The sequence below is a fragment of the Harpegnathos saltator genome, unplaced genomic scaffold (genome assembly GCF_003227715.2).
Source record: "Harpegnathos saltator strain DR-91 unplaced genomic scaffold, Hsal_v8.6 scaffold15, whole genome shotgun sequence".
In the NCBI taxonomy this organism is placed as follows: Eukaryota; Metazoa; Arthropoda; class Insecta; order Hymenoptera; family Formicidae; genus Harpegnathos; species Harpegnathos saltator.
This window is the reverse complement of record NW_020229928.1, coordinates 1,248,647-1,272,299: the sequence shown is the minus strand read 5'-3', so window position 1 is coordinate 1,272,299 and position 23,653 is coordinate 1,248,647. Positions and strand designations below refer to the sequence as shown.

Here is a 23,653-nt window from a genome sequence, read left to right as displayed (position 1 = left end):
TCTCGCATTTTTCTCCCTCTCACCCTCTGTCTTCCTTCTTTTTCAAACCGGACTGCTTGGTCCCGCAAAACTTGGAAGAACAGCGCGAACACGAGGCGCACCCTTTGTGCGCCTCGCCGGAGCGGAGACTCCGCCTTTTCGTCGTTTACACGAGAGAAATCCGGGGCGCGTGCTCGTTCGCGTTCAAACGCAACGCCGTGTTTACACGCGCGCGTGTTAAAGTCTCTCCCTAATCTGGTCGCCGGGCTGCCGGACGTCATGTATACACGTATCTGGCAAAGAGAAATACACAAACACGCGTATGACGTGATTCGCGACTGACGGAAAGCAGGAGCCACTCTGCCAAGGAGTGTAACGCGCGAACGGTCGTGTAACGCGCGACCGAGAGTGCGCGCTGCGACGCGCGTTTCCTTCGACAACCACATATTTGCCGAGTCATCCTCGCGTCGCGGTCGTTTCTCCATCGTCATTTTTATTCTCTCTCGACTCGTTGTTTGACGCTGAAGACCGCTCGAATCGCGAATATTTCATCATCGCGCGTATATGACGAGATGTGAATGAAAACTGCAAACGCGTCGAAGGCGCGTCTTTTTTCTCTTCCTTTTTAATAATCGGCTGTTTGACGAAAGGAGAGAGCATTCGGTTCGCAGCAACGCAGCGCGACCCTTCTGGTCTGAGAGCGGCGGTGCCGCTCAAGATAAATTTGTTACGTTTGTTATTTCCGAGTCGTTCGCCGGGAACGCAGACAACTCGGTATTCGCGCTGCTCTTTTTACCGTCCGGTCACCGCTCCTTCTCTCGCACTTGAATTTTATTTCGTTGTCGTAGGCTGTGTTCCGTGGGACTCGCCGCGCGACCTTAGCGGAGGCTAATTCGTCAAAGCGTCGTTGCGCTTGTTCCCCGTGATTTGCACAAAAAGTTGCACAAGCGTTCCTCGTTATTCTTGGCGTTGCTTATCACTCGCGCTTAAAACGCGGATATACGCGAACGGATCGCCGCGAATTCATCGCGCTTCAATTAGTCGAATTCAATTAGTCGCTGTGAGGCACACGAGTAATCCTCCCTTCCTTCCTTCCTTTCTTCGTTAATTTACACGTTACAAATAGCGAGATGGACAAAAAGAGAGAGAGAGAGAGAGAGAGAGAGAGAGTGAGTAAGAGAGGGAGATAGAAAGAGGGAGAGGAGGCATCCTCGAGAGGATTAAGGCACTCTCGCGTAATTAGCGGTGAGCTTAGAGGAATTTTATGGGCCGCCGGTACTCTTAAGCATGACAAACGTTTCATCTGCGCAGTTACCGCCGCCGTCGCCGCCAACGATGACGACGATTCTTACTGCTCTTATACAATTACGCACTCTCTCCGTCATCCAATTTGATCGAATCCAGTTGAATTGTATCAAGTATCGGATATACATATACACGCGCACGCGAGAGCGAGTGGGGGGGGGGGGGATATTCCCAAAAAATTATCGTGAACAGTACGAAGTTTTCGTGCTATCATCGATACAAGTTGCAACAGCAGCTGCTGTTGCTGCAAACCACACACTCGCTACCGTATTTCACCGTACAATATGTGTTTTAAGAGGAAAAAGGAGAACGCGAGCGTGTCCGCCCCTCGTGCGAGATAAAACGTTCGTAGCGTGCATCGCGTGTTCAACGCTCACCGTCGAGCTGTCCTCGTTAATCTGGCAAACGTTTGTAGCCTTAAGGTCTCCTTGATATATCGGAAACAGTTGTAAAACTACCCAAACTAACTTTGAAAAACTTCAAAAGGCTTACGACAGGCATTACGGCGGGGCGGGGGGGGGAGAACAGGGTCGACATTGAGCGCGTCTCACGAGCGGGAAGATCGAGCGTTCTCTCAGGCTTTGAGAGTCGCTGTCCGCGGAGAAATTCGACGCGACACATTCGATCGAAACAACTGTTCGAGTCGAATACAGACGCGCCGAATCTCTCGCGCAATGTCAATTTCAAATTCGTCCATCGATCGTCTTCGGATTGAAGCTTGGTAAACGGTAAACGTTGGCTGCATCTTGTCTCAAATGAGATGTTCACATTTGAATTTGCACTTAGACGTGAGCTTCTCGAGTGAATCACAATTGCACATGTGATTTGTTTACGTATGTATTATATTTGCGGGAATAGAAGATCCTTTTGATATATATGTTGCGAATTAAAAGTCAATAGGATTCAATTAATTTTAAGTTACTCAATTCAGGATTCAATTAATTTCAAATTAATTGATTTGGATTTGATCGCTTCTAGATGAGAACATACTTGTCGAACAATACCTATTAGAAAAGCGCTAGTAGAATTATTAAACAAATCTGTTGGCCATAAATGTTTCTCTCTCCCTCTCTCTCTCTCTCTCTCTCTCTCTCTCTCTCTCTCGACGGAATACATATTCATTTAATACAATTTAAACTGCCATCGTACGTATGATACGATAGAATTCAACGTGAGAGATGTTACAAGAACTAACCGAATTTCAAATGATATGTAAAGTCCAAGTATCCAAGTATTATCACATGTCACATATATCACGTGATTCAATGATTGTAAACCTCAGATCTCATTCTAAATTCATGTCCGGATATTTTATAGTAAGATAAGTTTCAACTAATAACTATCATTATTACGGATCTAATCCCCCCCGTCTTGCCGACGCGATCGATGCGACTTGAAACTTGCGCGCGACACATCGTGAAAATTGATGTGCAGATCGGAGAATTTAATAGGCAGATCCTTCTATAATTCGTTGTGTGAAAAGAAGCGGTCTGTTTATATCCTAAATGTCTCATACGCAGATTAATATTAGAGAACTTTATTTCCTACTTTATGTTTATATCTTTAAACATTATTTCTTTATTAAAAGCACAGATATATAACTGGGTATTAAATCCAAAAAATTAACATACGATATTTATTAATCGTAACATATATTAGTTGAGCATTTTTGTTCAACAAAAAAAGCGTTTCAGAAACGGCCAGAGTTGGCCGTTGACGAGTCCATCTTCTGAGTAAACTCATTTATATTTGGGACGTTTTTGCTCGGTTTGAACAAGTGAATTGTTCTAGACAACTATTTATTCATCCTGAATTCCTCCCTTAATTGTCCTCGAGCAACGAGTATACTTCGATAATATCGCGTCCTAATTATTAACGAGCAACGAGGGGAGCGTACCGCGACCACACTCCGCGAATTGAATTCTCAAGATGTTTATGATCTTTTAAAGAGCTTTTAGAATCGTGATACCGCGCGCATCTATATTAAGCCGACAGCCCATTAAGGGAAGAAAAACTCTCCCTCCGTAATTACGTGACGGTCCTTTAAAAACGGAGCATGCTTCGCACGCGCGCAGACGACCACGGCTAAATCGTTAGCGGGCAAGCGATAATTTTTTGAGAGCCTCTAAAAAGGCGTCGTGAGCAACGGTAAACGAGTTTGAGCGGATATCGCCTCGCGAGCTTAATAAAAAAAAATCACCGACGGAACCAATACCGATCGCATACTACCTTTATGAACGCGTGCGCTTCAATTATTGCGTCAATTAATTTTGTGATCCTTTTTTATTTACACGCGAGCACGAGAGTATACATACACGCGATCAGCGACAGTCCATCATCGCTGTCGATTAATATCGATTCAAGAAGCGGACCAGCAGTCGGTTGGTCATGCGTATTGATCGGATACGGACGAATTCACAAGAGCGCGCGGCCGGCATCTCATTCTCTGTCTCGAATCCTTCCTACCGCCCATTACGCAATATGGAAATGACATTTCTCATTATACGGACTAGGAGCTTTGAACTTGTTTAGCTCAGTCTGTGATAAATGTCACTTCCATGCTTGCGTAACATGCTTCGATTTTAACCGGGGCGCGGACGCGACAATGGGGTGTGGTATTAAAGTGCGCGGGAGATGATCCACGAAAATGTCTCTCTCTCTCTCTCTCTCTCTCTCTCTGTCTGTCTTACAATTTTTTTCTCCTTTCAATTCGCATTCTTCGGATCACAACGAAACAATGTTTTGAAATCTGTTTGCCGTCTATGAGCATGAGATTGTTATCGCAATGTTATATAGCACTATGCTTATCGCTCGATGCTCTCTCCCTCTCTCACACACATATAGTCGTCATGGAAACGCCTCTTTGAGATTCTCCCTCGTCGGGCGTAGGCAGTTTCCAGAGGTATAGGATGTAATGCCGATCCTGAAGGAGAACGATCTCGCTCGTGATATCGAGTGCGGTTGATAGATCTAAACGATTGATCCTACAGAAGCGCGTGTTTGCCACTGAACTCCCCTTGTAACGTCAACCCCCTTCGACGTTGAAGCGCGCTCCAACATTGTTTTTCCACAATTATTTATAACCACGCGAGTCCTTGCGGGGAAATATACGCAAAGATACGTATTTTAAATATTACAGACGCGGACCGTAACTCCACGAAACGATCGGGAGAATCTATCTCGGAAAAAGCAAAATATCACGTCGATATTTTTTCCAGATCCCTCCTTTGCATTTTTCACAGCATGAATCTTTAAAACAGGGGGCAGTCGTGTCTTCGCGTAAAATGTGATTAACGTTCCACAGTGAGACATTCTTCCAGCGAGTATCAAAATTCGCAAATTGACACTGGAATTATCGTGTGGGCAAAAATAAGCGGTTTGCAAATTCTCATAAAGATTACTCAAATTTACACAACGATATACGTTTTATGTTTTCAATGGACGTCGAATAAAGCTGACAATTGGTCAGAATTAGTCGCTTTAATCCTCGGTGGTTCTATTCTGTCAACTGGCAGATGCGATTTGATGTAAAGATGCGAGGATATATTTCAGAAATTTTACGAGGCCTTCCGACTCAATTAATTTGCGTGTTTATCGATTGCGGAAGCGAAAGTCAAATCTTGATTGAAAGTATTCGGCAATTTTTCAAGCAGAAACACGTTTGTAATCTCGCGTTAATGTCAGCGCAGCACCTCTCGAATCATTCGTCGGCTATTTTCAACGAATTCACGATCGCTCTGCGTAATCTTCCGGCAGTCGATACGGAGCGATTCACGGGCGATCACCTGTCCGATTAAAACGGTATCTGCGATTTGGTCGCTCCATCGACGAGTCCTGTTGATGGACGTCACGAGCGCAGAATCCGCCATCCATCGGAATCGGTAATCGCTTTTCAAACCATGCCATCACTCAGACACGCCTCTCTCATTTTCTTGCGTTAGAAGGTCGTTCGCGTGACACCGGGATACGGCGAAGAACGCCATCCATCCGCCGTCGGAATTAAGGGACACATGCATAGAGGAGGGTGAATTCGCGACAGCCGCGACCAGCGCAATTTCTTCGTTCCTCTTTTTACCCGCTCAATCGGGATCTCACCCGCCGCGTCATCCTCTTGTCACCCGGCTTACAGCACGCGTCTCTGGGTTCTCCCGTTCGTCATCTCGGGGATGTTCGCCCGCGAGTTTTGGTGTATCATAAAAAAGAGGTGGAAAATTCGGGAAATCGAAGACGACCTATAAACCGAGATGTAATACGACTCTTTCGTCTTTTCACCTCCATTTTCTCTCTCTCTCTCTCTCTCTCTCTCTCTCTCTCTCTCTCTCTCTCTCTCTCTCTCTCTCTCTCTCTCTCTCTCTCTCTCTCTCTCTCTCTCTCTCTCTCTCTCTCGTCCTTTCTCTTGACAGAGGATTTTTAACGCTTCGCATCTTACACAAAACTGTCGCATTATCTGACTGAAACAAACCTAGTCGTATTTCCTTGATTGCAAATAGATTTCGATATAAAAGTACTTGTTAATTTCAACTGCAAATGTATGTGCGATTATCAACCAATTGCGTTTTTCACCTCGCGACATTTCTTTTCGTCTTCTTCCTTTTTCTTGTCAACGGTCAATAACACGCGATTAATAACGAGTTGTCGCGGATAACAATACGTCATCGATACACGCGTGTGCCGGCTAAACCAATCGAGCGAACCGGCCGACTAAACAGCTTACCGAATATACGCAGTGTTGTTGAATCATTAAATTCGGTAGTCGTGAGAGCGCGTGCGATTTCATAGCGTCCGCAGCGCGCTAATCCTGCCGTCGCCGCCGCCGCCGCCGCCGCCGCCGCCGTCGCCATTACCGCCGTGAGATTTCATTATGTTAATCGTCAGGAACCGACATTATTTGTGCAGTCCATATTGTTATCGTCGCCGGGATAATCATTTTCGACGCCTAATGCCGCGCGCGTCCCTCGATGTGTATACGTACGCGCGTATATATATATATATATATATATATATACATATATTAAATATGCACATATATATATATATACTATATATATACATATATATATATATATGTGCATATTTAACGCGTGCACGGATTTCTCGGCACATATTCATAGCTTCCGCAAGCGCGCACGCGTTGCTGCATCCCGACGATACTTTGTTCTCCAAGACCCGATAAATTTATCTTCCTCGATCCCTTCGTCTGCCCTCTCGGCTCCTGCCTCCCCTCCCCCCTCTCTGTTTCTCTCTCTGTCTTTACCCCTTCCCCTCCCGCTCTTCTCGCCCGTCGTAGTCGTCGTCGTCGTCGTCGTCATCGTCGTCGGTGAGGTCGAGCATAAAACATTTATAGTGTCAGGAGCGTGTAAGCCGGCGAGGTGCCGGCATACCAGGACTCTGAATGGCGTCGTTCGCCGAGCGCATGTGCGCTCCAGCCGCAACGCGCGTGGAGGGTTCTAAAAATACGCGCGTGACCACCCCGAGTGCACTTGAAACTGCTGCAGCGGCTGCAGCGACGGCGGCGGCGGCAACGGCAACGAGGAGAGAACGAGCCGCGGTTTTACGACACGCCGTCGATTCGGCGAATGTCGCGGCGCGTTTCGACGGAGTTTCGCGCGATAGTTGCACGGAGGAACGCGAGAATAAACTCATCGGCCGCGAGTTCGCGAGCGTGACGAGAGAAACATCCGCTCGACCGAAAGAATTGCCGCTTGCTCGATCGCTGTTCGTCGAGCGAACAAGCGTCAATTGAAATCGGGAAAAATGCCTCGCCGGATTTCCCAGCGACGCGTGCGAAATTGCTCGCGAAAGAGGAGACACTCTCTGAAATAGTTTATAATTATTCTATATTCAGGAACTCTCAAGAGCAATATATACAATATATATACTGCGATGATATAAATCAACGTTGGACCCCATCTTACATACTTTCTTCGAGGATACGCGAGAATAATCGGGACGAAAATATGACTTCCCGTATATTAATCGAATGTGTATATTAATCGAATAGTATAATGTGAATATTCCGCGCGCGGAATATTCACATAATTTCCGTTCATTTACCGTTCTAATTTCTCATTTCTCCCGTTCGTACGGTCGACCCTCTTAAAAATTTACCCGGTTTAATTAGGATTCAATTAGTAACGAGCAAGTTGAAGAGATTTATAATTCTCGATGCTTCTCCTCGGTGATCCTTCCGTTTCCACTTCGCAGCGATCGAACATTCACGAGGCTCCCGTCATCATCGTCGTTCCTTTTTATTTTGTATTCTCGCAAAAATGTCACATATTCCGTATACGTATGCTGCTTATTACTCCGAGTGAACTGTATTTATCCGACGTTTTCCACGTCGATAACGCGATACGCTTTTATAGTCGTCGATGGCAAATATATCCCGTGTATATGAGAATATCTATATTTCCAGCGACGCTCTTCGCTATCACGTCGCGATACTACCGCGAGAATCCCCTTTCCATCTGAAGGGTCTTTGGGTGCGTTATTCTAAGCGCTATAGCGTTTACACCCTCTCGTCCCATCTCTTGGTTTCTATGGTGATCCGAAGAGGGGTCGCGTCCCTCGCGGCTCGCTCTCGCGCAGGTTGATTGTCGGCTGGCGCGCGCGCGTGTGTGTGTGTGTCTAAATATATACACACACACACATATATATATATATATATATATAAAAAAATATATATAGCGTAGACACCGGGTGTACACGTATACCTGAAGCGATCCATAAAGCGGCATGGAATACATACTTCCTATTTCTTGCGTACGCAACGGCTCGGCGAACGTGTCTGTAATTTATCGTATATTGTTCGTATCTTCCCCTTATCCCGCCGTCATCGCCTGTTATCGGAAAAACGTAACGCGATGTAGAATAACCAGTGAGAAAGAAAAAGAGCAGGAGAAAAACAGAGACAGAGAAGAAACATGCTTCTTCTGCGTGTATTCACGTCAAGGTATCACCGAATGTCTGAACTTGCTCGTCGACAACGACCACGGTAATAATTACAACAACATTATCGCCGTCGTTATGGGCGAGAAAACAGTCGCGTAATAAATTGTAATTACCGGCGAATGAACCGTCGCGATATCGCGTTCGACATTTTTCGTTTCTCGCCCATCGTCACCCATAGGACGCGGCACGGCGATCCCTGGCCAAATTCCAACGGTATAAATTGTTGGGATTTCGTTGTCGCCGCGCTATCCACCCTGTCCTCGCACCCCTTCCGATCGCATTTTCTCTCTCTTCTGCGTGCACGAGCGCGCACCTCTTCCAAAGCTCTTCCGCCGTCGCGCTGGCTGCCGCGCTCGTCACACACACAGCCGTCGCAATCCCGCCGACATTGACTTTATTGAACCGGACGCTCAACGAGGCGAACTGAAATAATAGTTCGCCACCTCTAGACGACGATGTAAGCGGGCTTAGCAGCGTCGTCATAATTACAGGAACCGCGATCGATAACTTATCACTCGGAGAAGAGAGGCGCGCGAGAACAGCCAGCCTTAGCTTAATAGCTCCTGAATCAACTCGGTACGATGTTCCTCCGTGCATACCCTTCGACGTTTGCGTGGTTCTTTGTAGGATTTATTACGCGACTTGTAGCTTCTTTTCACGACGACTTTGCGTGCGCGCAGTTTGTCTCTTTTTCGGTACGTATCTCGCTTCGATGATGAAACGTTTCGAGCGATCTTCCGACGAACTAACGTCGCGGTGTCATGCTCGACAAACGACACGAAAGAGAGAGAGAGAGAGAGAGAGAGAGAGAGAGAGAGGGAGGAGGGCGGGGTTTGTCTAAAAGAGTTTCGTATAGGTCTCGTTTGAAATACGTAGAAATACGCTTGCAGTGGCGTACGCAAAGTACGTCAATGTGATTACTTGTGAACTTTGTTCACGTAAGAAACATTATTTGTCTCGGTAGTTTGGTTAAGGTGAACGAAATTGGCAAGAAATCCATCAAAGGAAAAATCTCATAAATGTCGAAAATACGGTGACGTACGCGATGCGCCAATGCGACCGCTCTCGTTTTTCATAAAGATGTCAAAACCGTTAGAAAGTCGATCGTCTCGGAGTTCTACGCCTGTTTCGCAAATTTGTGAAATAAGCGTTATAAGAGAGAAAAAGAGAGAGAGAGAGAGAGAGAGAGAGAGAGAGAGAGAGAGAGAGAGAGAGAGAGAGAGAGAGAGAGAGAGAGATCTCGTTAAATTAAAGTGGTTGGTACCTGCGCGAATAAAACGCTGTGTCTATTACGCGAGCACGTGGATTAAGGATAGCGGGAATGAAAAGGGCACATTGTGTGGCACGGCCGCTTATCAAGCCAGTGGATGATGAAAAGTATCGTTTATGGATGGCATTAAAATAATAATGAGCACGCGACGCTGACGAGAGATGCGCGCGATCCGACGATCGTGCGCGACTTGGTGGACCGGTAACGAGAGCGGCGGACGATTCCACAACTATGTACACGATTACCACACGCTCCGGGCACGTTCCCGGGGAACTGTAAAAGCAAACGAGGAAGAACCGATTATCCGCTTAGCCGTCGAGAGCATCTTCGCGCTTCTCGAGTCGTCGTTCGTTTGTCGTTCGTCGAGAATTGTCGCCGCCGAGAACTGTCGCGGATCGATTTTACGCGAGACAACCGAAACGTGTCGCAGTGACTTTGCGTGAACGAATCTTAAATATTACGCTATAATTGCCTGAAATGCTGCGATATCACAATACAAAGGAGGAAAACAATTAACGCGTAGTTGGCGTGAGAAGCGAATCGTCTTGTCGATTTCTATTTGTACTTTCGTCTTCCCTCTTTTTTTTTTTTCTTTTTGATTCATTCCCCCTCGATTGTTGACTCATTCTTTCCAATTAGCCCAACGTTTCTCCCGATATATATGACAAACCGGTACGGTCGCGATACGGAAACGATATTTCGACCTCCGTCATATTATATTTGACCGTGGTCGTTCGCGAATAAGTTCTGCCATTGCCGAAACGTCCGGGAAATTCCGAATTCCGAGTCGCGCTCTCGATGCAGCTTTGATTAACGCGGCTACGTCGGCATGACATGCGCTCCGACTGCAGACCGACCCGAGCTGTTAGTACGCGAGTGGCCGTGTGGCGGCGTCGGTGTCGCGCGCGCGATGGCGCTGGCAGTCGATGGCGCCGGCTAACGGCGGAAGCATCAGCAGTCGCAGAGGAACCACGGTGACGGTTGTGAGTTGTCGTTGTACGCGCCAGATAGAGACGAAACGAGCGAGCTAGTGCGGACGGAAAGAGCGATCGCGCGAGAAAAGAACAACGACGGGATAGATAGCAACGGTTAAACGACTACGGGCGTTTTTGCGAGCTCCGTTGTCGCTCGATCCACGCGACACGAGAAACCGCGGATTCCGCCGTTCGCGCGACCATCGTGGTTCGTTCCCAGCAGTTTCTCCGGTATTGAGTGCGCGCGTGCGTGTTTCGTCCGTGTGTTTTCGTCGGTGTGTGTGAGAGAAAGAGAGAAAGAGCGAACGAGATAGAGGTTCGCGGAGGAGGTGGACGGTACGTCGTCGTCGTCATCGTCGTCATCAGTTTTGTTTGTGTTTAACATCGTGTGCCGCGTACGAGTACGTTCGGTGAAAAGATAGAAAGGGAAAGAGCGAACGAGCGAGCGAAGAAAGAGAGAGAGAGAGAGAGAGAGAGAGAGAGGGAAAGAGAAAGAAAGACGCGCCGTTAGTAGCGCGTGGTGTGCATACTACAGGAAGAAAAAGATAGTGCTAGCAGAGGAAAGACGAGGGAGGAGAAGGTATCAGCATCATCGCCGTAGGAGTAAGAGGAGGTGGAGGAGGAGGAGGCGGCGGTAGCGGCGGAGGAGGAGGAGGGGGAGGCGGCGGTACGAAGTGACGGATTTGTTTTCTTGCACAACGGTGGAGCAAAACGGCCTCAAGCTGTGGGGCTCTGGGGCGTTTTTTCTTCCTGCGCAAGGGATGTACTACCCTGTAAGTCTTGTCTTTTCCATTTGCCCTCTGTTATACGGGACGGAACGCGACCGGTCCAGACAGACAAACCGAACGACGAAGAGAGAGAGAGAGAGAGAGCGAGAGGGGTAGGGAGAGAGAGGCAGGGAAGGAGAGAAAGAGACCGACGCAGGCAGACAGAGGCAGAAAGGCGTCTCTCGTATTCTCGTTCTTTGTCACTCCGTCCTCTTGCGTCTCGTTCGCTCCCGTGAAACTCTCGAAACGCGGAGCTCCCGAAGGCGTCGGTTCGATAGCAGGCGCCGGGTCGACGGACGGCGGCCGTGCACGCTCTTTGCCGACGCGAATACGCATCGACGGCAACGATCGTGTGTCATGGGCGAACAGCGAGAAGTGGCGGGAAGAGGCCACCACATAGAGACACGTAGGACACGACGCGTCCTCTCGCAGCGATCCTTCGCCTTCGTTACCCGTTCCCTGTCGCTCGAATTCGCATTATCTCATCTCCGTCGCACCGACACGTTTTGCCTCGGCAAAACGCACAAAATCGCGTGAGCGTCGAAAACCGACGGCGGTTGGCCTTGAGCGTCCGTTGTCTCCCGGCGAATCTTTGTTCGACGACATGGTGTTGTAGGTTATGTTCGCCTCGACCGCGAACGACCTACCAGGGACCGTTGGTGGGAAAGGGAAGAGTGGAGAAGGAGAATGGGTGAGATGGGGAGAGAGAGAGAGAGTGAGAGAGAGAGAGAGAGAGAGAGAGAGAGAGAGAGAGAGAGACTGGGAGTATAAAGAGAAAGAGAGAGTGGGAGAAGTAAAAAGAAAGAAAGAGAAAATGGAAAGGGAAAGGACAAGGAAGCGTGGGAAAGAATGAGAGACAGGTAGAGTTCATTTTCGTAGTAGCGGAGGGCCACTAGGTAGAGGGCGCATTGTTGGCAAACGTAGTGAAATAACGAGTAGAAACTCCAAATTATTTATTTGTCTGAGAGAGCTTCTAGAAGACGAACACACGCGGGTATATAGAAGAGTGCTCTATCGGGTGAAAGTAAATAGTGCTTCGTATCTTTGTGTCGTATTTCACGTCTCGTCTCATACGTTCCTCGATTTGTACAAACGCGTTAATATTGATAAAATTTACTATATACTGACCATAACGTAGACAAATGCTAGTAAGTATATCGTTTCAAAATTATATAACAATTACTCGGTTTAAAGGATAGCACGGATGTCGTCATCGTCGTCGACGACCTCGTGTATCACGTGTGCTTTTGTATTGTACAACAAAGATAACGTTTCGAGAGCAATATTTTTTTCATGATCTTTTCTCCTTACGCAATTTCGTGTTTATTTATTTATTCTTTTTTCGTAATATCAAAAAGACGATTATCTCGTCCCTTAACTGGAAAAGAATAATAAAATGCAAAGAGAAATATATTGTGTTTGATTCGCGCCATGTGCGCTTCGTTCGTTTTATCGCGGAGAGATTTTTTAGCTGGCACACAATTCCCCTGTTCGATAGAGTATTTCACTTCTTTTTCCAAATCGAAGAAGCTCGCATTTTGTATTCGGCGTGAATCGTTTCACACGCGGTTCATCGCCTCGCCTCGATTGGTCGCGATTTTCAAGGTGCGAGATCTCGTCGCGAGAGAACCAGTCGTTTCGAAATATACCGGCCGCGCTTGATAATCATCCGAATTCACCACATGTCCATGCTGTTCGGCGTCGGAACGACGCAGAAAAACAGGCTGTGTGCACGTGCACGTACGGGCGCGTATCATCGAAAGCTCCGTACACACATCAACACGTATGTCTCGTTGCTGTGTCCTCGTCGTGCTTCCTCACATTTCGCAGCATACGTTCCTTTTCGATGATACATCGTACACGTTGTGCGACCGTTTGGCGAGATGCACGCGATTGTGTACGCGGCTTAAAAGACGCCGCCGGTCGAGTCGAGTCGTCTCGTCGCGTCGCGCTATTGATGTTGATCAATGAGCGGCGAGCCATCCCACATCACTCCGACGATTCCTGGGCCTCGACGAAGACTTTTTAAAGCGCCGGTATTCGCGAAAGCCTCCCACAATCGCTTTGTAAGAAAGCGCAGCGGCTGGTTCGACGAAAATTTGAATCCGTTTGCTTGCGTCTTTTGTTCATTTTTCTTGTTACGATCTCATATCGTTTCGCACTTTAGAAATTTCCTAAGAAACTTCGAAAATTGCAGGCGGACGAAAAGTACATTTTTACAGCTACTTTGATGGGTATTAATATATTTACAATTATTTTTTAGAAAACGACAAAAATAAATATTTAAGATATAATTGATTCGTGATCAATGCTTTTTCGTATTTTCCACACAATTTGCTGTTATAGAAAGAAAATTGAGAAAGAGAGAATTTTCACGAGAGAAAGTCTCAAAGTATTCAAATATTGTCTGTCACGTTTTCAATGTATAACATAGAAACAGCGAGAAAGAGAGGTTACTCGAGAGTTTTCTTTGAACATGACTCAGGTACAGCAAAAATGTGACTAAATCTATGGTATCCTTTGTATTGTGATATACAATGCTCTTAGTTTTATAAATTACTACTGCATAGAGAAAATATATATGAAAGGGAGCAAAAATCATTAGGAGAAAACATCTGTGTTCACGTAGAAACTTCCAGAAGAATAGTCGGGGATCTCAAAGGTTTTCGCCCCCGTAGATTTTAGCTTTTGTTTTCGGCATACAGGTTAACGATTAGATGAAACCTATGTAGAAGAAAAATTTTCTTCGGATGTGAAATGTTTCGGAATGTGAAAATTTATGTACGACGCGAGTTGCCATTGTTGAGCACAAGAAGCGTTTATTTTTGTACGAACGCAGGTAGGCGCACCGAAACGGAGAGAGAGAATACCGGCTTTTCCGGACTGAAGCGGACGAGTTTCGGTCCCTTCGCGGCAAAGGGCCCCCCCTCCTTGTCATTTCTTTATGCGCGCTGCAGCCGGTCGAGGATTGAATTTCACTTATGGCGAAACTGAAGTTTTCCTCTCGTCCTCGTTAGGACCAATATTCTTATGGCGAGACAGGAGTAGGAATTTTAAGAAATAACACCGTTATATATACGAGGCAATAATGAACGCATGGATAGGCATCGAGCATAAACAAAAACCATTAAGAAAATGAGAGAGAAAGAGAGAGATGTATCGAAACGGAGAAAACTAGGGTGGAGCAGTAGTAGCCCGGCACAAGCGGGAAAGTCCCGGGATTTCCAGCCTTGCCATCCCTCCTTCCCCCCTCTCTCTCTCTCTCTCTCTCTTTCTCGCTCTCCCGATATATATTTTCTCTCTGTCTGTTACGAAATGACGAGTTTTCTCTACCGGTATTTTCCTGTCTACGTCACGAATAAAGATCTTGCGGATTTCTTCCATAATTTTTTCGACGACAATATTCATCTCGCTTCTTCGATGCACATTTTGCGATTTCATCAGCTTTTCGTTCGGAAAAATCATTAAATATCTAACCTACTTTGATTAAAACTCAGACAATGTGCTTACTGCATCGCTCAGTTCGAAAGCGTTCGAAAGAAATTGCATGTCGAATTATTATATCTAACAAGTCGAACTGAAATTCAACTTTTCAAGTTGAACAAGCTGGTTTGTAAACATTGTTTCATCATAAAATTGTCAAATCTCTTTATATATGTCAAAGCAAGAAAATTCGTACGTAGCACACTCTCTCTCTCTCTCTCTCTCTCTCTCTCTCTCTCTCTCTCTCTCTCTCTCTCTCTCTCTCTCTCTCTCTCTCTCTCTCTCTCTCTCTCTCTCTCTCTCTCTCGGGAATCAATCGCAACGGTCCAATAAATAACGCTTTCTCTGTCTTGCTTTTTCTCCTAACCCTTTTTGTTAGATAGATAAAACATCGAGTTTTCACGAACAAGCACGAAAGTATTTGCTCGTCGCGACGAATCCGCGCCCGTCTCACTTACCTTCCACTTACCGCGCAAAAGTAGTTTGGTGCCGCGTGTTCTCGCGTTCATCGCACTTCCGCGGTGCCTTTCTATCTCGCCGTGTGGCCGCAACCGCCGCCGTGATTCGAGCACATGTTTCTCCCTTTACGCGCGGACACTGCTACGTGCGCGTGTCGGTGGTCAGAATCGCACACGCTTTCTCGCAACCTTGTTGCGTCACCGCGCAGTGATACGAGGTCGTATCTCGCTTTTTCTCGCGCATATCGTTCAGGTTTCGCGTGGCAGGTTTTCGCGTCGGCCACAGGTGAATATCAGATCGGAACACATCGAGAATATAGAGAACAAGAGACAAACAGACAGAGAGAGAGAGAGAGAGAGAGAGAGAGAGAGAGAGAGAGAGAGAGAGAGAGAGAGAGAGAGAAAGGGGGAGGGGGGGAGGAAGCTTGTCCGATGATTCGATTTGCCTCCGCGATTTACCGGCGACCGACTCGCGCGTATAACGCAGAATTGTCCGCGGAATTAAGCCGGATTAGAGTCGCAACGATGTATTATTATTGCGCGAGTATCCAGAGAGGAATGGATCTCGGCATTGACTTTGTTCCGAAAATAAACGAATATATCGCGACAAACACAGAATAACTTTTAAACGTGTCGGAGAGACGAGAGGACTGCATTCGATGACTTTCGAACCTTTTGTGCGCGCGCACACACCGTCTCGTAAAAATCCACGGGGCATAGAGTCGGCAGTTTTCAGCGATTCAGATTTCAGATTGCCCGCCGACTTGCCTGGCAAAAGTAAAAAATCTGACAGCGATTCGTCCGGGGAATGGTGCCCGGTATTATTATCGCGCGATGCATGATTTAATGCTAACGATATATCGCGGGTAGATAAGTGCTCGCTCTTGTGACGCGCAGCGACGCTGCTATTGACTAAAAAAAAATTGATTTGTGGGTCAAGTGTCAATTGTTCTCCGATATGGCACGTTTGAATGTTAGCTTTTGTGTTGGTGATGCTCCAAGTTTGATCAATTTTCACACAACTAGGGAGTCCATGTGCAACCATGCGCGCCCGCGCGTTTGTGTGTGTGTGTGTGTGTGTGTGTGTGTGTGTGGGTGGGTGGGTGGGTGGGTGGGTATGTGTAAAGACACACACAAATGCGCACGTGCGAACACCGGCTCTTGGACAGCAACAGAAATACCAACATTCGTTTCACGAGAGTGAGAGATATATATACACATCGGAATTGTCGCATGTATATTTTCCCTCGCGCGTTGCGTTTCGTTCCACGTAGCTCTTTTTTCTTCTTTCTTGCTCCTTTTTTTGTCAATGCATATTTCAGGATGTAGGTCAGATCTAGTTATTTCGAGAGAGAGAGAGAGAGAGAGAGAGAGAGAGAGAGAGAGAGAGAGAGAGAGAGAGAGAGAGAGAGAGAGAGAGAGAGAGAGCCGGTATTCACCGATACTTGGCTTTGTGAACAGCGTCTCCTCGTTTAACCTTTCTTCTTCGGTACTCCTTATGAACGCCGCTGTGAGATTCAAAGGGTTATTTCAGTATGAGCGGCAATGTTTTCTATGCATTGCTCATCTCTCTTTCCTTCCACCTCCTCCCTCTCTCTCCCTCTCTCTCTCTCTCTCTCTCTCTCTCTCTCTCTCTCTCTTCCAGAAAAATAGGAATTACTAGATAAAACCGCGTTGTTCCTCTCGAAACAGTAACTAAAGGAACAGCAGCGTCCAAACGTGAATAACGCGCAATCATAAAATCGCCCTCGTCGAGGCAACGATTTTCAAGTTGGAGCCGAAGCTATGTAGCAGGGTGAAAGTAGCAATACCATAAAGCGTATCTAACTCTGGGCACTCTTATTGCTCCGGTCTTTAAATACGTACACTTCAACTTTCGACATGGAATATTCGTATACATATATATATGTATACGATATGCAACTTTCGACGTACTATATATATATATATATATATATATTTTTTTTTTCTTATACGTCGAAAGTAGTCGAAAGTCGAAAGTAATTCGAATGTAAAGGTAATAGATAAGGAACTGGCTTAAAATAGCTCGTTGTTGAAAATACAAAGCGGAGCTGTGTGGTTATTTCTTTGCTGGCAGTTTTCTCAGTTGCGCGCAATTAGTGCAAGTAAGGAGAAAGCGACCTTGTACTCTTGACAGTCTGTATAATTCGCGACGGGGCTCGGGAAACGGTATCTTCTGCTTGTGAGAAAAGCTGTGTAACATCGGAATCGTGCTCGACGACGCAAACGTTCACACCTACGTACATAGACGGAACGTTCCGTTCTTCGCCACTGGTGACCACTTCGAAGATGAATAGCATGTGCCTCTCTTCTCACCATTTTATTTTAATCTCTTTATTTTCGTATATTCCCTGGTGAGCCGCCAATGTCACACTCGTCAACGATATTCTCACCACCACGTGCTTGTTCGCGCGCGCTCGTCAGGAGTATCTCTTACCCTCGGTTAACCGCGTCTTCGTCGCGGCTCGTATTATGCTGTTCGATATTCGCTTGCATCGCGCGTATGGAGTACTTCTGCTCTCCCTCTCTCTCTCTCTCTCTCTCTCTCTGTCTCCGTCTCTTTAAAATTTACTAGCAACAATGTTCGTCTTGGTCAACGATGTCTTAATCAGAGAAACAATAGCAATTTTTTAAATGTTCGCGTATCTCCCAAAAAGCTCGACAACTTCTATTTGTTGCCGACTGATTTTCCGGTTCTTTGGTTTGGCAACACACGTCCCACTTCTCTCTTTCTCTCTCTTTCTCTTTCTCTTTCTCAGCTCGATCCTCGCGCGGGAACGTGCTTCTTGGCGATACGCAGCGGCAAAATTCGCGCAACGAAAGTTTCGCGACTTAAGAAGTTGGAAATGGCGCGGTTAGTTTCTGCTTGTACGAGACAACGTTGAAGTGAGACGCACTCGACCTCTCTTCGCTGTGAACAAAGAGCGAGGCACGTTCCCGCTCGAAGCTAATAAGCGCGCACGCGGTCGATTTGACTAAGCGGCGTCGGTGGTATCATCGCGTCTTATTGCCGGGGCTGCTCTCGAATCTGACTCTTTAATCTCGGTTTACCGTCCGTACTCGGAATGATATTACTATCCGGACGAATCTCCGGAGAGAATCTCAAAAGAAACAAGCGATACTACCGCGGAACGAATTTTTCATTATTCCGCCCGTTTCTCCGAAGACGCGATCCGTGAGTGAGCGAGCGAGAGCGGCCGAACGAATAATTCATCGTCGAATAGTTGCGCTCCTCAATCCGGAGAGAAGAAAAATCAGATGCGCCTCTCGTTAAATATTTATGCACCAATTTGCATCTGGCGTTTGTGTGAAAACATTAAAGTAACAACCAGGTCGCGGAATCTAGCTAGCGTGCGTGCGTGCGTAAACGACGCTCGTATGCACATTGCAAAAATTGTTTACCCGTCTGAAGTTTATTTGATAGACACGGCGACGAGTATCGCGTATCTGTTAGATTTACGAACAGCCGAATATTCGGCAAACACCGGACATTCGTTCAAACTCCACCTCTCCACCATCAATCGTCCTTCGGTGATTATTCAAATGTCTGCGGCGCACAAATCGAGTATCTCTGATGGCGAGAAAGAGAGAGAGAGAGGGAGAGAGAGAGAGAGAGGGAGAGGGGGGAGAGAGAGAGAGAGAGAGAGAGAGAGAGAGTGAGAGAGAGAGAGAGAGAGAGTTGTTCCTATTAACACGCTGTTGTGGCCGGCTGTCTTTTACATTATTCAATTATCCAATTATCCTTGTTTTCTCGACTTTGTTTTGCGCATTCTCGAAACACGAGATTACTCCGTGGCTCGGCTAATAAAGTTCCAACGAGCAGCATGTTTTAACTAACGAAACACAAATTTCCTCATGATCGGTTAACAATATGTTAATATATCGAGATCGGATGTGTCTCTCTCTTTCTTTCACACAAACACGCGAATTGACTAAAAATAACGGCGCGGTTAAAACGTGAACCACTCTTACGCTGTGCGTTGCAGCGAACGTTATCAGACAAAGAGACGCTTCATAACGCAAACTGCCAGCTCGTTCGAGGAGGGGAAATACGCTCGCGCGCGTACACACAGTGTGGAAGGAAGTTTCACTTTAGGCACACCGGCTACGTTTTAGCATCGTTAACCCGATGATAAATGCGTGTCAAGGTTCCTTCTGCGTGTCCACCCATTGTTTTTCACGCGCGAACTCGCGCCTGTCACCGCCGTGGAATTATTATCGCATTGCAAATGCAGTCGGCGTGAGAAAGTCGAACATTCCCCCTCCGACCACCCTCTTGTGTGCTAATTATCCGCCGAATCGAGATTGAGATGCACCGTCAAACTCGTCGAGAGTGGTAACAATGCGCGACTCGTCGACTGTGTGTTTGTGTGTGTGTGTGTGTCAAAGTGTAAATTCTTCTCTTTATCGCTGTGGTCGTTGCTCATTAGGCATTTTATGCATGCCGGATTTTACCGTGCCAATAAAACAGTATCTGAGCGTGTACAGCTCGCGCAGATGTTCGCGGGCCGGACTTTAAATAGAGTCAGATGAGTCATCTTCTCTCTTTCTCCCTCTCTTCTCGCCGCTCTGCCGAAGGGAGAAAATGGGAGAATCGATCGATGGGAGAACTTGCGGAAGAATTATATCTTTGCTCTCTCTCTCTCTCTCTCTTTCTCTCTCTCTCTCTCTCTCTCTCTCTCTCTCTCTCTTTCCTGGCTCGTCGAGCAAATATAACGATGTGGTACATGTTGTTTAATCGACATGTTTAGATAAATATTCAACATATTAATGGAACGTGCGTGCGCGCACGCGTACGCCTTGTTGCCGTATTGTTTTAAATTTTTATTAAATGCCCCTCTAATTTATTTCCGACTAACGAACTTTCGCTGTGTCGTCGTGTTTATTTGGATTTTTATTCATGAATGGATGGGCTTTTCGGCGTAATTAAAGAAATAAAAAGAAATTTTTAATTGCGCGCGCGCAAAGGTTTAATAGCGATTAACTGTTGTGCTGCGAGATGTGGTTCCGAAAAAAAAGAAAGAAAAATATGAAACGTCCGAGTTTGACTATCATGTGTCGCAAAATAGTATCATTAGCGAGTTTGTTTTCCGAATAATTTTTTTTCTCCCTCCCTCCCTACTGTTCATAATCGGGCCGAAGCGGAACGGAAGTTAGAGCAACGTCGTGTAGTCTGACATTTGACATCTACTCGATGGTTAAATTTGGACCGATCAATGCATGATATTTACAGTCACAGTCAATAGATGAAATAGACCGTGTCGTCTACTTTCTGGGCACGCTGCCGTTGTTAACGTCGAGTCTAGCAAGGGATCGATCATAAATTATCCCGCTAATATAAACGTTTCGCGATATAATTTATATTAACACGGTAGAATTTCACATATTCCTTATTACCAAATGTAACAATTATTACTATTTGTGTTTGTTCGCAACTTTTGCGAATTTTCGCTCGTACTCTCAGACAGGGTTGAGGCCGATCGCGATCGGGAAAGGTCCACGACCTTCCGATGAGAATCGTTTCTACGATATGTTTTCCCTCTCTTCTCTCTCTCTTTCTCTTTCTCTCTATCTCTCACTACGCGCCTCGATACTTGGTACCTCTTCCTTCTAATCCGGCGCACCGAGAGCGAATAAAGCACGTCAGACCCGCTGAATCGCATTCTTATCGAACGATTTATTGCGAATTACCGATCGCGGCGATTTATGACTGACATGGATCGAGACATGTCGTTCTAATTGAGCCGCCGCCATTTAGCAGCTCGGACGATACGCGAAACGAGCCATCGTCTCGTCGCGGATTATTATTATAGCGACGCGCACGTCAGGCTGTTGATCGGCGCCGCGGCCGCCGCTGCCGACGAGCCACGATCTGCGGCGGAATTCTATTTTCGAGTTTCGCGTTTCGTTTCGTGCTCGACGCGCGTTGACGATGCGTCCTGTGAGTGAGTTTGACAGTTCCCGAATCTTCTTCGTACGCTCCTCTCTTTCTCTCTCTCTCTCTCTCTTTCGCACGCGCGTGAGAATCGGAATCTCCTGTCATGAATTTTAGATCGTCGCCGAACCGCGCGCGCGTTTTACTCCGGAACGATGAATCGTCATCGGTTCCGGCTTCAGAGTTAATGGCGATCAGTTTTAATGCTGGACTATTAAATTGCGCCGATATGTGATATACATATCACAGCCGTATATATGTTTCGTAAATTGATCGACATGCAATTTCAATAAATTAACACGCGATTAACCGGACAAATCAAATCCAGTTGAACTTCAGGAAACTGATAATAAAATTATGTTTACTGGCGAGGGTAGCTATTAACCCACTTCGTTAATGTCGGCTTTGCGATATTTGCATTTAATTGAAAACGCGTTACAGGCTCTTTTAAAGCTTTCCGTTCATTTCTCTCTCTCTCTCTCTCGATCCATCTGCATCTCGAGCGAAAATGTCATTGTATTAAAATCCTCCGGAAAGAACGTATGTACGTATAATTTTGCACTCTTTCGATCTGCGCGGAGAAAATGCAGGCCGCGTGTCGTCGGATTTTCTGCTGGTACCAGTAGCACAGGATGAAGTAGCAGGCACAGGAAATTTGATCGATCGGTCGATCGCCGCGCGGAATTTAAATTCCGGTTTTTCACATACACACACACACACACAGCCGGTTAGGGAGCGATAGTCGGTTAACGAGAACAGACAGGACACGCGCGAGTAACGAACCGATTCTTTAGGCGCGAAACACGTTCCGTCGCGCTTCGGGTACGTCCTTAGTTGCACGGGAACATCCGTTGCTGTGAGCAAAGTCGCCAAACTGACGGCGTGGCGCGATGAAGTTGGCGGAAAAAGCGCAGAGTTTCCTGCGCGTCGTCGATTCTGACGGCAGCTTCGGCTTCCGAAACCGCGTGGGATCGCTTTCAAATTGCCGTTACGGGCGAGCGAAGTGGTAGGTGGAAGGTGGAAGACGAGTGCGGTATGTACGCGATATTAAAAATTGCCCGGCTCGCCTCCGGCGAGCGGCGGACCGTTACACGCTCCTCGTTTCGTTCGCGAGCAGCACGTGGCTGCTGCCGACGAAGTGCTTTGCGCGCAGTGCCGACGCGAATCGCCGACGTATGCGGATAATTGCGAATGGATCTTTGATCGCCATCGATTTGTATTCGCGAATCGCCGTTGCCGGGGGGGGGGGGGGAAGGAGACGGAAGATACGCCCGCCGGTATGTGAATGTCGATATTAGAAATTTTTTTAATGTCGATTCGATTCGGGATGAATAATGGAAGGCGTTCCGGAACGAGGAGAGAACGAGGATGGACGAACGGATGGACGGAGAGGGGAAACGCGGAAAAATCAGGAATTTTTTAATATAACGCGACAAGACTTGAAAAATTCGACATATTTGAGCGGACGAGCTGGAGGAAATATCGAGTCGCGGGGAAGAGATGCGCGAGGAATGGTCGCGAGTCAACGTCTAGCTTCAACTAATACATTCTCGTACAGATGGCCACGATAGATCGGCCGTAATAAAACGTTAAATATTCTCAATCCTCTCTAACATAAATCAATATACCTTTTCATCTTGCCGAGACGTCTATAGCCGCGAGAGGATGTTATGCGACGATGATGGATTTTCCAACATTGATCCGTAGTTTCCGCTCGGTACAGTATGAAAATAGGCGTGCGGATACGTTCTCGCACAAAAATCGCACACATCTGCTGTATGCAGCAGTATACAGGATCTTTATGAATTTTTAAGAAAAGCTTCTTTATACAGGAGGTCCTTCCCGTAAAAGGCGACCGGGCTCTTTATTAAAGTACTGAATTCACAAATATGTCTGCGACATTCAAAACCACTCCAGACGAACCTGTGTAATTCGCGAGACAGGAAATCCGCGAGACGAAATTCCATTTCGTGGATAATTTATTTGACGAGTCGGACTATACGCTATTTACAGAGGCATATATACGCGCCTCCGTAAGTCTCTAAATATTTTCTGCATTACGCGATACACACACACACACACACACACACTTAAACTTACAAATAGAATACTGCACCTCAGATTCGGAATCGCGAATTACGAATCAGCCGAAACGACGATGATATTCACGCACAAAAGCTCGTGCAGCATTTTTATAAACGATGAGAGTTTTCTGTCACGTTGAATTCTTTCGTAAGATCTTTGATGTCTCTCTCTCTCTCTCTCTCTCTCTCTCTCTCTCTCTCTCTCTCTCTCACCAGCAAGAATGTTGAACAATTTTTCAACCCTATTTTCGTCTCACGCGTTATATATATAACCCCCTCGTCATCGAGACGATGATTCACGTTCCCGCACTCTCAGACTCGTCGATTCAGTCCTGCTCTCAACTATTCGAGTCGCCGGCTACGAACGATAAGGAAGCACGTATATTTGATGAGTTTATATTTATTTCTTTTATCGACGTATATGCG

At 46.5% G+C, this 23,653-nt stretch overlaps 1 protein-coding gene across 7 annotated transcripts in view; it reads left to right on the top strand.

Moving 5' to 3' along the window:
* Positions 1-10,369: 10,369 nt before the first annotated feature.
* LOC105189470 (RNA binding protein fox-1 homolog 2) overlaps positions 10,370-23,653 on the top strand; it is a 183,867-nt gene continuing 170,583 nt past the window's right edge. For 3 of the 7 annotated variants that reach the window (XM_025296633.1, XM_025296631.1, XM_025296632.1), the window contains exon 1: positions 10,374-11,252. In XM_025296633.1, coding sequence (XP_025152418.1) covers positions 11,241-11,252 — 12 coding nt within the window. In that variant the 5' untranslated portion in view covers positions 10,374-11,240. Of the gene's footprint in view, positions 11,253-23,653 lie in introns of all 7 variants that reach the window. The other 4 variants (XM_025296636.1, XM_025296637.1, XM_025296639.1 and 1 more) reach the window with 3 other exon arrangements.